Here is a 13945-nt window from a genome sequence, read left to right as displayed (position 1 = left end):
CAGGCTTTTTATCAATTTAGTTTAACTCAATTTAAGCATCAGTTACACTTGGCACTGATTTGGGAAATTGTGACCATTTAGCTAAGTAGATTGCGAAGCTCATTTAATTAGTTTGGTGCAGCTTGTGAAGGCAGATGATCCCCAAACACTGGAAGTCTAGCCTGAGCATTCTGGTCCCACGTGTCTTGTTCTGGCGTCCTGGAAATACATTTGTGCCAGAGGCCACAGGAGACACAACAGTAGGTCTCTGTTGCTGAATGGCCCTGTGTGGATTCATCTGCTTTCAGGGTTAGCTTTGACAAACAAGCAGGCTCATCCTTTCTATAGCATGAGTTCATCTGCTGCAATTTTCTTTGAGAGGAGTGGATAAACCTTCTCATAATAAACTCAACTTGGCAAGTTGAGGTAAAATAAAGCATTTGGGAAAAGAGAATCTCAGACCTATGAAAGATAATTGTGCAGAAATTATCACACTGACTCCCTTTGGATTGACATTTCACAGAGAGTCACCAAAGAGTCACCAAAACAACTTTTCTAAGCTCTCTTTCTTCCACTGGGGAAGAATCTTCTCCTCAGCATATTCATGGGCATATATACACACACATGGTGCTCAGCCTGGGAACTCAGTATCATGACATGGGAATTCTGAAATCACGTTTGATATTACCTAGAGAGCCATGGGCATATAACTGCCTAGGCCTGCAAATGTGCATATTTTAAAGACAACTTTTATCCCTTAAGTATAGAACACTAGGTCATGGCTTCATGCAGAGGGAACTTCATAACTGGATCCCTTTTTTGGTCCTTAATAGACTTTGCTAGCTTTCTAGTCATGCTGAATTTGTATTAATGGATACCAACTTTGAAGTGAATTGATCAGATTATGAAAAGGTTTTACCCTGTTACTTGCAGAAAATAAAATATTCACATAAGAGACAAAGAAAAAAACCCAGTTTTTAATCTGTATTTTCCCTATCTATTTTTCTTCTTTTCAGCAGCTACCTAGGCAAGACAGATCATCAAGCTGAAGATGATCTTTCTGGGCAATTATTTACTAGGGCTTATACAATTTGGGTCATATTTTCAAAAATATTTATAATTATCCTGCAAAGAAATAGTTTCATACCATTAGCTGAGGTAACAGTTAATGATACATAGTTTGAGACTGTATCAAGATCAGAGAGAACTGGAGACATGCACTTTCAGTTAATAAAGTGAAGATTGCATAAAGCACACCATAAATGCTAGTTTCTTCAATGAATCATTTTTTTAATCTGGCACCACTTGCTTCTAATCTATAAACTCTCTCTACCCTCTCTGTAGCAGTTTCAGAAAGAGTTGAGGTCACGTAATTCCATGGCCTTTCTGAAAGCCTAGCCACATGACATGTCTCAGTAACATCCTGTTGCAAAGAACTCAACAGGTTGAGCATAATACGTTGTTACAGCACTCTCCCCCCTTTTGGCTCCAAAGTCAATGCCCTTAAATCACCTATGAGAAAAGAAGAAGGCACAAAGGCATTCAACTGCTGCCTTTCTTTATCTGCTTTGATGGGTTTATCCAGTGTAGCGACACTGAAGTAGGAATAAGCTCTTGCTGGCAACAGGCTCTGAACCACCGAGCTATGATAGATAGATAAACAGAGACTAATTCTCACACGTAGATGCCTAAAATTTGAAGGAAGCTGTTCTTAGAGCATTTAAAGTAGGTGTGTGGTGTATACATTGTGACATGAGAGTTTACTAAAACAACCCTTTGTTTTGCTGTGATATATATACATCAGATGAATTCCAGTATTTAATAACTCAAAGCCATCAAGCTGGTAATTTTTTCCATACCAGTCCCAAATAACATGCACCCAATTGCTTCTGTTCTTAATTCCCAAGATGATGTCTTCTTTCCGCATTAATTCAATTAGCCTCCTCTTTTGCCTAGCTCCAGTAGCTCAGAATTTTATTTAAAATACTTGGATTTTGCTGAAATTTTCTATAATCAGTCTCAGTATCAGAAATTATCCTGAGAAGTTTGAATAAAATTGGGTTAAGGATCCTAATAATTTTTTTGTTGTTGATTTTTTAGTTCAATTGAACTTAATGAGTTAAAAAAAAAGTATATATTACTGTTTCCAAATTCCAGATTCTAGGAATTCACCTTATCTCCCTTTTCCTTTAAAATGCCATTCTTAATTCAAAGCCAGCTCAATTTCAGATTTTTTTGCATTCATGAGAACAGACACTCATCAATTCTACATTCTGAATTCCACTATAAAAAGAGGTTTTTGAAACAAAGAAGAAAAAAGTCATATGCCCATGCAGTGTTTGCAGTCCTGTGACTGTGGCTGTGACCTTGCACTACTAACCCTGTTTCCATCTTCTGCCTCCTTCTGCCTTACCTCGTTCACCATCACCTCTCAGCAATCCTACAGCTATCAGTAGCTTGCTTGAGTTTCTTCACTATTTTTAAAGGAAATTTTAGATGATCAATACAGTGTGCAAAGATTTAAAGCTTTCAAAAAAGACTTTCAAGGGCTTTCAAAATGTTCATTCAGATGCATTGCAATGCTACAGGCTTCCACCAAGTCCATCTATGATGGACAAACAGCCACATATTTCCATCTTAGGAGAAGGAATTTAGGGATTTAATTTGACATTCAGGAGTTTTAAACTGCTTTGTGCAAGTCCTACTGTCCAGAGGCTGCACATGTTTCCAGTACTCTGTTTTCTACAAAGGGGCAGAGTTAATGGTACAAGAGCAACCTTAGAGTAAACCCCATATTCTGACTGCTTAGTGCCAAGGCTTCATGTTCACCTAACGTGTTGCTAATGTAGATTTACCATAGGAGAAATATTAACAGTAATATATGACTTGTAATTGCTGTTAATCGTTTCTCCTCCTTGCTATTTCCCAGGAAAACAAGAAGATATGATATGTTACACCTTTTCTTGGGGTAGTTAAAAAATTTAAAAAACAAAAAAAAACAAACCAACAAAATTTGTGGAGCTGCAAAAACCTTTTAGACACAATGTGCCCAGCTCCTTCTTATATTTTCTGTTCTAAAGAAAGACCTTCACATCTGCAGTAACGATGCTGAAGGTCAGATATGATATCAGACATCCCAGAGATAATGCACTGCAATTTATTTTCTTTCTGAAGGACTAATTATTGGCATGTTCAAAGTGGGCTAATAAATAGGGAGCTTGAGGTTTTGTGACTCTTTATTTACTTGGGTATTATCTCAGATCTTTCCTGAGTGGGTAAGTTAAATGGGGAGACTCTCTTGTTCTCTCCTTGAATGGAGTTTATGATATTCTATAATTAAGACTGCAATTATGTTTTCATTTTATATTAGATCCTGACATTTTGTTAATATTGTTAGAAAGGTCTTGCCTGAGTTTAAACACGCATGTCATCTATATGGGAGTGGGGGAAGTTGAAAGAGAAGGATAACTTGTTGCTAAAATTTCATGTGGATTAGAATATCCAAGTTTGACATTATGCAATCTTTTGCAGTTAAGGACTTTGACCTTTTGGTTAAATCTTATGTCTTTAGTATCTTAGAAGCACAGGACCTTAACACTGGGTTTGTTATGAATGTTTGACAGCAAAAGTAAACACGTGCCTAGCATGGCAATTTGCTAGATTGTGTATTTGCAAATTTCACTCTTGCAATGACTGAACGCTAAATTGACTTCCTGGGATTCACTTTGTTTTGCAGTAGTAGCTGGACAAGAGCTGAAATAAGGACATGGGGCAGCACTGAAGAGAGGACATATGGCAAACAGCTAGTTGAGTGAAGGGACGGTTGGAAGAGGATGCAGGAGAGGGGAATGCTGGAAAAAAAGGCTTATGGAAAGCATGAGTTATCCACACAGAACAGGTATCAAAATCTTTGGCAGGTTTGTAAGCTCACACGTAAGGTAACTTGCATTCCCCAGTTTATAACCTTAAAAATCCCAGAGACTGCAGAATCAGCTGATCAGCTCTATGTTTGTTTCTCAAACTATAGAAACTTCCTTCCCCAGCATAACTTTTCATTTAAGGATGCTGCCAATAATTTTGTTAGTCCAGATATAGAAATAGAGAGCACTGAGTTTTACTTCTGATCCTTTTACTTACTCCTTGATGAGCCTTGGAAAACTCATGTAACTTTGCTCTGCCTGACACCCTGACAGGAAAGCAAAAATCATGAAATATACACACCTTCGTATACGATAAGGAAAATATAAACATACATCATTGTCACTGCATGGGGTGGTTTTCTTCTACAATTAAAATAATGTATCAGTTAGACTTCATCATAAGATTTACATTTTCCTTTCATCTATCTCGGTAACATTTTGAGTTTCTTAACGTGCAGGGGAACAGGAAGAATAAAAGAAAGCCTAAGAAAATTAAGAAGAATGAAAAGTGTAGATGGACAAGGTTGCTTTTTTTCCTTCTCTCTGCATGGCTATAATATTTTTGATTAGTTCAGATTTTTGAAAACAGCCTAGAGATCCTACAGCACTTGTCTTTCATTAAAAATAATGTGGAGGTGGCTCTTTCTAAACTGACTGGGGTGAAGACACAGTGATTTCAGTGCCTTGGGTTCTGCCTGTGGCTCTGCTCTTCTATTTTCTCTCAACACTTCTATCTGCTTTGAGCAGTTGGTTTTCTAGGCAAGAGCTCTCAGTTGCAGAGGGCCCACTGGAGCGTGGATGCTTCTCAACTGGGGATTTCTCATGTTGCTATAATAAAAGAGATGAGTCATGACTCTGAGATGTGTGCATAAATTCCCTTGGCTGCTACACCATTACATAGTAGTTGGGTTGAAAACAGAATAACACATCTCTTTACTCATATCAAACAACAATATTACAGAAAACTTCTTCTAGGAACAAATGAGATGCCTTCTTCAAAGGAATGAGCAGCCCCTGCAAGGGCAAAACAGGCAGGTGGCTATATCATTATGCTGACAGACTGAACGTATTAGAAGTTCTCTCTTGACCAATATGCTCTTAATAAAAGGTTTTATTTCATTCCTCTGCACACATGGGCTTCTGTTGCAGTCTCCCTTGAGAGAATTCTGCTTGCCTTCTGGAGTCTGGAAAACATCCCCCTGCTCTTTGCATACTAATCTGCTCTGGTGGACCTGTGGTCCCGATCAAGCTGCTCTGCCCTGTAATTCTTCCCTGAATGTCTGCTTTCAAATCAAGCCAAAAAGGGAAACGAATACTTATTCCATCAGAGGTTCTGACATGTTACATTAAACAAGCAAGGCATGTGCAGAATATTTATGTTTTGGGAAGAAAGAGATGGTAGTATCAGGGTAACCTTGCCTTCCACTCAAGATCTGTATATAAACAGAGATGAGACTGGAAAAAGTGCAGCATTTAGCCATTTCACACAAGAGCAGGATAAACTGCATCTTTTTCACACGCTTAGGCACTATCATTGCAAGAGGGAACCTTATGAACTTCATACTGCCTTTCAGACAAGGATTTCAGAGTGCTCAGCAAATACAGATTTGCCGTCACCATTTCACATCAATTCACTCTTGACTAGAAGGAAGCCTTTTTTTAAAAGGAATGGAATTATTAGGCTGATAATAACATCTTCACCATGGTATAGGCATCTTTTTCTCAAGTGGCACATCTGCTATTTGAGTTTCCAAGTAGTTAAGCTACATGCAGGGAGAGAAAGTGATCACCAAAGTGATCCAAGTGTTAGTCCAGATTAACAACAGATGAAGATGTTTTGAATCTTTTCTTCCATTCTTTAAATGACAATAGCACATCTCAGTCTTTTCATGCTCAAGCAACAAAGTCCATACTGGATCTGATGACACTCAGCAATGATTCACAAGTGCGAGTTTCTTTCTGGCCCTATTCAATGATGGATCTTTATTCCATATTATGACACTATAAAATAAACAATTTTACTACACAAAGAAACAATACTATTTATGTAACTTTATAATCCATAGTCCTCAAGGAACAATATGTGCTTCACTATTATCTTGCTTGTTGCTAAAGGACAGCTAGCCCTGTGTTTTGGAAAAAACTGAAAGCACAACTTAGCCAGCCTTTTATGAAAAGCCACAGCGGTCGACTAAAGCCAAGAGTGAGCTGAAAAAGGGGCACTGGTTATCTTCCTGACTGTGCTAGTGCCAACCCTACACATCCCAGGCAAGGTTTTTACAAAAGACCAAAAGCCCAGCGGGCACCAACCTCACACCTACGGACTTGCTGTACTTATTCATTCAGGACAGGGACAATATAGATCTGAACACTTTCACTTCAGATCCTCAACAGAGAAGATATAGGTGACAGGCTCTGAGCATGACAGCTGCATGTCACAACTCAGGTAATAAGCCTTCAACATAAAGATGCAGTACAGCTAAGTCTTCCCATAGGGTCCACCTCTTCCTGACTACCAGCAGCATTTTACACATAATGCAAAGCAGAGCTTGGCCTGCCATGGACTTGCAGCATCTGCTTTGTACCACACAAATGATCTAGCAGTCATTCCAGACTGAGTCCAGCCAAATACTTCCACTTGTATGTTGCTTTAAAAATATTTGTGACCTAGTGAAGGGAACTAATTGTGCTGAAGTTTGAGCCAGCAGGGGAACGCTTTGCTTTCTTATTCTTTACACAGAACACCCACCAAAGTCATTAGGTGGGATGAGTGAAGGGCTAATTGCAGTGCTTCAGTTTATAGCAATCCCCTGTGAGATGCAGTGCATGCCTTTAAAAGTGTTGTTCCTTGCACTGAAGGAACTCGTATATCAAATGGGAAATAATGCAACTATGGAGGCAATAATGCAACTACTGTGGGTGGTAACCAGCCAATTCTTCTTACATCTACAGCATATTTTGTTCCAGAAGATCACATTAATGCTATTATGGGAATTATGGAATTGTTATAATGGACCTGCTAGGCAATATTGTGTATTTGGAAACTTAAAATAGCAATGACCACCCTCAATATTCACTAAATCTGCTTTTCCTTTTCAATTCAGCCTGCTGTGTCTCTGCAGGCTCTCTAGTTTAACGACTACTCATCCCTTCATGTTAACAGAAAAATACTAACTACTGGATAAGGGAGTGTATGTGTATACTAGCAAGATCATTAGTCTGAATAAATGTGACAACCGAGTTGCATGAGAAATGCCACAGTTAGTGGTAAGCACAAACTACAGCTTTGGGTGTAAAATACTATAATTACAAGGGATGGAGAAAGCTCCACAGTTTTTATCCCCACAGAAATCAATAGTCGTGCAGACTTCTGCTCTTTGCTGGAGCAGGAGCAGTCTGATGAAAGAGCTTATTGATCTATCCAGCTGATGCTACTGAAGTGAATAATAGACTGGAAGAGAAAGGGCTTGTAAATTAGACTCATTCAATCCAGCATTTTCCAGCATATCTTTTACGTGCAGCTATATAAAGGTATATATTTACAAGTGAGTTTTTGTCAAAGCAACAGGCTACTGACTCCTTGTAAGAGGGTCTGTCTACTAATTCTTTGACCCCAACTACACCCCCCGTGTCAACCTTCAAGCTCTCACTAAAGACTGACAGTCAGGAGGCAGCACCAGGGCATCTAGGAACAGGATTTGACTATGGGGCAGGTAAGCAGCTGGCCAACACATCTCACTGAGGGCTATGGCCACAGAAAAAAAGGTGGCTGTAGCTTCCTCCATGGTGCCATGCCAGACCCTGTGGCATGAAGGCATTGGAAAAGTCTGCTGTGGATCCACAGGTTCCCAGGCTAGGAGAAATGTCAGTTCCTGGCCAGTCCCCAAAAGCCTCAAATACTATGGAAAGAGGCATGTTGTTTTAGAAATGAAAGGAGTCCTGTGTGTCTTCCTGGCTCAGCAGGCAGACTTTCTATAAACCTAAATCCACCTGGGCAAAAATGTAAGTGTTCAGATTGATTGTGCATAAACTGAGAAGGAGAAATAAAGAAAAAGAGGGGAGGGGGGAGAGAGAGAGAGCAGCAGGCACATTGCCACCAAGTACGGCAAATCAATCTTCTCAGCAGTGATGGATCGGGGAGCAGGACTGTAAGTTTTACAGGTATATGAAACCCCGTGAGTATAAAGACACCATTAAAACACTGACATTAAATTCCAACGCTGAAGGATTACCACAGCCCCTGGAGCTAAGCAGGTCATTATGTGACTGCATATTTTTCATTATCGTTTTTATATACATATATATGAAGCAGAATAGGATTCACAACAGTTTCACCCTCTCTCCTGCTGAAGACCTCTGCTTTATACTCAGCATCCACTTTCACAAATAAAATGCAATATACCATCAACAGATAAACGAGATCCCTACAGGGCTTTTATTCTGCTGTACTATTATATCTACTTTTTCACAAGACTTCTGCTTAAATGGCTCTCTTTATGCACACACACAAAGATGACATACACCTGTCTAAATATAATCTGATAGTGAAGAGCTCTTCTGTATAGGGAAATGTATCTTTTCTTCCTAATTTACCATAATGACTTATTAACAGTGCTGGAGTTAGGGGTATGCTAGCTTCCCCACAATAAAAGTGTTATACAGTAAGACATGGATGGATTTTTATTTTTTTTTCTATCTTTAGAAATGCAAAAGAGAGGAGCTCTAAATTTCACCTTTCCATTTTCCCCATAAAAAGAGATTTTTTGAGGCATTACAGCTTCATAGGCTGCTGACATTGACTAATAGTTTTTAACATCATAGAAGTATTTGTATGAGCCACACTGAGGAAGCTATTTGTAACTCTGGGAAATCCCAGAGCAAGAGGCCATGCTGTGCCAATAGGGTAGCTCAGAGATCACTGCCAGCATAGTAGCCATCTTATATAGTAATTATTCAAGGGGCAGACCTATGTATTAGCTAGTAGTGTCACTTTTCTGTCATTGTGACTATTTCAGTCAAAAGTAACCTGCCTCAGAGAATAAAAATTCTCAACTCCTTTTTTATGAGAGAACCCAAAGCATTTTATGATCTGGACACATAGATATTGAATAGTTACAGCCATGACTCTTTGGATAACAGAGAGCTGACGCTCGACAGAGAAATACTGTAGCAAGATGGGATAAAGGAACAGGAGAGATGTGTATGTGATGATTTTGACTCAGGATATTGTGCTAATGAAATGTGAAAGGGAGTCTTGATGCACCAACAGCCCAAAGAAGATCTCATTTTTGAGAAGGGATGGGGTGCAGAGCAGACTAATTGTTCATCAGTGTATGTCAGAATCACACTTAAAACCTGCTTTTTTTTTTACTTCTCTCTCCTATTAATCACAAAGGCAGGACCATGGCATAAACAGGTGCAGGCAGAATAGACTTCAGTGCTACAGCTGATCTTCACGAGGCTGCACCATGATGATGACTATACATGAAGTTTGCACTGGCACTGCCTAGATACAGCCTACCTCCTTCTACCACAGGGCACCCAAAATCCAAAAAAGCGCATAACTATTATACGTAGAAACACGTGCATCCACCATTCCTGATATTAAGAAGCCACAAGCTGATCTGCTTGGTCAAGTTTACTCTTTAAAAATGCTGACTTTACCCTAAATGCTCTTTTTTCCATTTACACTGCTGTAAGAGTCACTGCCAAACTTCTCTGGACAGATGCCGCGTCCGTATAGAGAGGAAGACTGTTTGGTGGGAAGGCCAGGGGAGAGAAAGCTCTGTTATGACTCTTTCTAATTCTTCACTGTTCAACTTCATATACCTCAGACAGCATTACATTCATCTTCAGGCAAAAAGAGTGGGTTGCCCAGAGTGGTAAGAACTGGATTAACTCACTTCTTTTACAAATGATTCTGTGACTTCAGGTCATTGATGCTGTTCTGCAGCTATTTCCAGTTTTGCTGTGGCCATATACATCCCAGATCCCAGAGAGGTCACAGTGGCACTTACCCTGCATGCAGAGCCCGTCAGTGCAGTTCTTGGACTGCAGCACCAGCCCCTCACAGTCCTTCCCCCCGTTCTTTGGTGCTGGGGCCGTGCACTCCCTCCGGCGCCAGTGAGTACACTCCGTGCCACAGGTGGACCACTTGCTCCAGGATGTCCACTTGCCATCCACTGACACGAGAAAAGAACAACTTGTTAGGGTGTACACAGAAGTGAGACCAAGCAAGAGCGATGCACACATTGGCATAAGCCGGCCTGCAACTCCTGGCCATCTCTGGCAAGGCAGAGGGATCATCAGCCTGCTCTTCTCTGTCATGTAAATACACATTCACCCCCACTTCTCCTTTCTCTCTGCCCTGACCCCATTTCTGGTCTTCCCCTTTATATGAACTTCTAACTAGTTTATCTGTGTTCAAAGTGTACAAGCAACAACTCAGGAATCTGTGATTTTATTTTGTTTTTGGTATTTTTTAACACAGAGATTAAATTGGTCCAAAAATTCTTCTTTAGTAGGAAGATATTTAATGTTAAATACTCCCTATTAAAAGAAATATCTAGAGGTACCAAGCTATTTCACATGAGCAGAATCAGGAATGTGTTTAGTGACTTTCAACATCCTGCAAATGACTTTCAAAAGCACTAAATCGAACAGGTGAAGAACAAAATATGAAATTGTTCTTGTGACAGAGTTGGATGGCCAAACTTAACAAGCTGAAGATGACCTTACTGACATTGATTTGAGTGGGTCTGTAGAAGCAGAAAAGCACCGGACAACAGGGGCAGAACTTTGTCACAGATAAGTACCAACTACCTGGTATGTCCTGAAGCAATTTTGTATTTTTCAGAAGTTTACAGTTAAATACCTTTTAAAGGTATGGATACACATCTCTTTCCAGAATAAATGTCTTTGTATTTGAAGTCAGGTAAACATGTGCCTCAAATTTAACATCCACATCCCAGATGCTTCAGTTGCTGAGACAGCTGGACTGAACAGACATTGCAAATATATTTACATCACAGTTCCTTTCTATATTCAAATTCCAATCCTTTTCCAGAGCTTTCAACCATTATCTCCTACAATTTGAAACTCTGAATGTTCCCCAAATCCCCTGAATTATGAGGGCTGAGACACCAGTGTAAGCAGCATGCAAAAGTAGGGCTGAAACCCACGCTGCTTGATATGACGTGCTCGCTATTTTATCTACTTATGTAATACAATTTCATATTCATTCCCTGAAATTTTGGATTTATTAATAACGAGAGGCAGGCTTTCGTAACTCATAGTATTCTCCTGAAATGACTGATGGCAGACAAACAATTTATCTAGGGCTGTGTGCTGTTGATACTGAACCTGGACACAGAGTGGTGCAAGCTATTTTCTGAACGCTCTGGCCCTCGCAGAAGGCACCACCGTTGAGTGGGGCAGGGTTGGTGCAGGTCCTCGTGCGCTTCTGGAAGCCTCTCCCGCATCGGCTGTTACACACTGACCACTCAGTCCAGGTAGACCAGCCTCCGTTCACTGAAAAGCAAGAGGGAGAGTATGATCCCATAATCAGGCCAGCTTGGTCAGTCCACAGCCCAAAGTGATGGCTGGGAATAGCATGAGAAGCAACACCGAACAGACAAAACCCATCTATCTAACATGCCAAATGTATGCCACAAGTCACTGTAAAAATTTGAAGAAATGCTGATGCCAAAAGAAAAGCACAATTTGATGACTATTAGGACTTGCGGGTGACCAACCTTACTCTGAAAACTGATCTGACTCAGCCTTAAGCTCCTAATGGAGCATGTATGATCAAAATCCCTGCAGATTCAGAGGGCACACATAGCTCTAACAGCCAGAAGCCTACGCTCTGAAAGCTGCAGCACTTTCCAAAGGGAGACCACCTGCACTCCTGCTCATGCTCAGGTGAACCCATCACCTATGTGTGCTGAGACACCCTCATGCTTTGATTAGGTATTGATAATTTTCTCTTCCTTTCTTTGAAGAAGGTGATTTCAGGATGTCAGGACAACTTCACTCATCCCTCTGTGGACCTAGCTGGTGCATATGAATGTCTCAGCACTTCCCTAACAGATATTTAAGCTGTTCAGAGTGAACTAACACTAAACGCATTTTTTTTAATTGACTTTGGGAAGATATTTATCTCTGGAAAGATATTTATGCTGACTCTCCTTTTCACCCACCTCATTTTCTGGGATAGATGGATAGATAGATGAAGAAGGAGCTATGCTGCTCTACATAAGAATGTGACTGCCAGTGTATGCGTAACGTACTCACTGCTCAGATTCTCTAAACCCAAATGTTTGTGATATGATACAACCCTTAAGCAGCTCTGGTAGCAAAACCCATAAAAATGCTACTCCCCTACACATGTCTCTTGAATGCACTGTTGAAAAAAATTCTGTATATGTATGAGGAGGAGTTGCCTACATCTTTATGTTTCTGCATTCATCACAGTTACAAAACACGGAGCTCTTGCATGGTCCATTCCTCAATATCACAACCACTGCTAATCAACTCAATTCAGTCAGTTTTCTATAAAAACTGAACTAAAAGGCCTCCATTGTAACTTTGAGGAAGCAACTGCTTACAATTAAATCTAACTGCTACCCTGAATATGAAATGAATATTAGGGATAATCATAGGGATTTTTTCCTACTTGTCTATCCTATAATTAAGCTGATTGTAAGGAACACCAGTTCAGTCAGCTGGCACATCATCAGAGCAGGTTTTGTTCTGGTGGATACCCCCACCTGGGATGCATTTGGGGCAATAACTCTGCAGGGGCAAAGGCTCAACCTGGTGGGGCAGAGCTGCAGTGCAACACAGGCTGGAAGAGACCCTAGAAGGGCATCTCATCTGGCCCCTCCACAGCCAAAGCACGACCAGCCTCAGTTGTATCAGGACTGTGGATGCAGACACAGAATACTGCTAGCCCATGCTTTGTATTCCCCCAACGTTTATTTTTAAGCTAGGCTGTGTGCCTCTGAACTGCAGTCCCAGAATGTTTTGTTACTTTGCCCCTGATGTCAGGGTATGTTCTGGCAGTAGACACCAAAAATAAGCTTATTTAAATTGATATAAGAAGACGGAGGGTTCTGATGAGCTCTGACACTCTTACCAGTATCTGGGAGCACAAACTTCCCATCAGTTTCACTCTTTTTTCTGAAAAGTATCACTAAGAATGTGAACTGTGGTGGTAGTAAGCAGTGCCTTGGACACGTCTGTTGAGAATGTGCCCTCGTTGCTCCTTGCCGTATCCAGCCGGTATGTATTATGGCAAGGGGAAAAAACATCTGCTCTTCAATGAGGTAGCTGGCTGTGTGTGTAAGTGCCTGTTCCTCCTGTCACCATTTCCTGTCACCAATAAGCCAAGCCATCAGATCTGTACTTCTGATATTTTCAGTAATGAACTCTGACCGCAGTCCCTGCACATGTCTGCAAGTCAACAGGCAGTACAGGCAGCCCAGACTGACCACAACTAGAGTTGCATACACGCATTTTGCATCCCCCTCCCGCCCCTCTTGCTTTGAGTGTGCATCCATCCATTTGCAATGGGACAAGGTACCACTTACCATAGACAATCACAGTCGCTGTGGTGCTTTTCCTTTTGGCCACAATGTTTTTTGCAACACAGGTGTAATTGGCTGTGTCAGAAAGCCGGGCTTGCTTGATGATCAGGTTGTGATCAATTGTGATGTAAAAATTTCGGTCTTCCACGGGATCAATAACCTCTTCATTTTTCAGCCACTCCACCTTGGGGTTTCAAAGGGCCAGAGGGGAGGTAGTGAGTCAGCACCAAGTCACACCACAATTAGACAGACACAGTATCTATGATTACATTGCTTTTAAGTACACATGCTCTCACATGTACATATGTGTTATTGTCTTGCTGCAATCAGAATTAAACAAAATAGAGACAGTTAGCAAGAAATCACAAGGACATCAATGCTTATTTTTCCTTTTTTACTTATATAAGCTACATTTTATTTTAATAAAGCATAATTTCCTTTGCTACACCAAAAAAA

At 40.6% G+C, this 13945-nt stretch overlaps 1 protein-coding gene across 1 annotated transcript in view; it reads right to left on the bottom strand.

Moving 5' to 3' along the window:
- The window catches only part of UNC5C (unc-5 netrin receptor C), a 233213-nt gene that overhangs the window by 32868 nt on the left and 186400 nt on the right, over positions 1-13945 (bottom strand). Inside the window, exons 5-7 of the mRNA XM_027706581.1 lie at positions 13493-13673; positions 11262-11429; positions 9917-10081 (exon numbers count right to left, since the gene is read on the bottom strand). Of these exons, the coding sequence (XP_027562382.1) occupies positions 9917-10081; positions 11262-11429; positions 13493-13673 (514 nt within the window). The remainder of the gene's footprint in view (positions 1-9916; positions 10082-11261; positions 11430-13492; positions 13674-13945) is intronic.

Source organism: Neopelma chrysocephalum, unplaced genomic scaffold, assembly GCF_003984885.1.
Source record: "Neopelma chrysocephalum unplaced genomic scaffold, ASM398488v2 Primary Assembly neopelma1_382, whole genome shotgun sequence".
Taxonomy (NCBI): Eukaryota; Metazoa; Chordata; class Aves; order Passeriformes; family Pipridae; genus Neopelma; species Neopelma chrysocephalum.
This window is presented reverse-complemented; position numbering and strand designations above follow the sequence as displayed.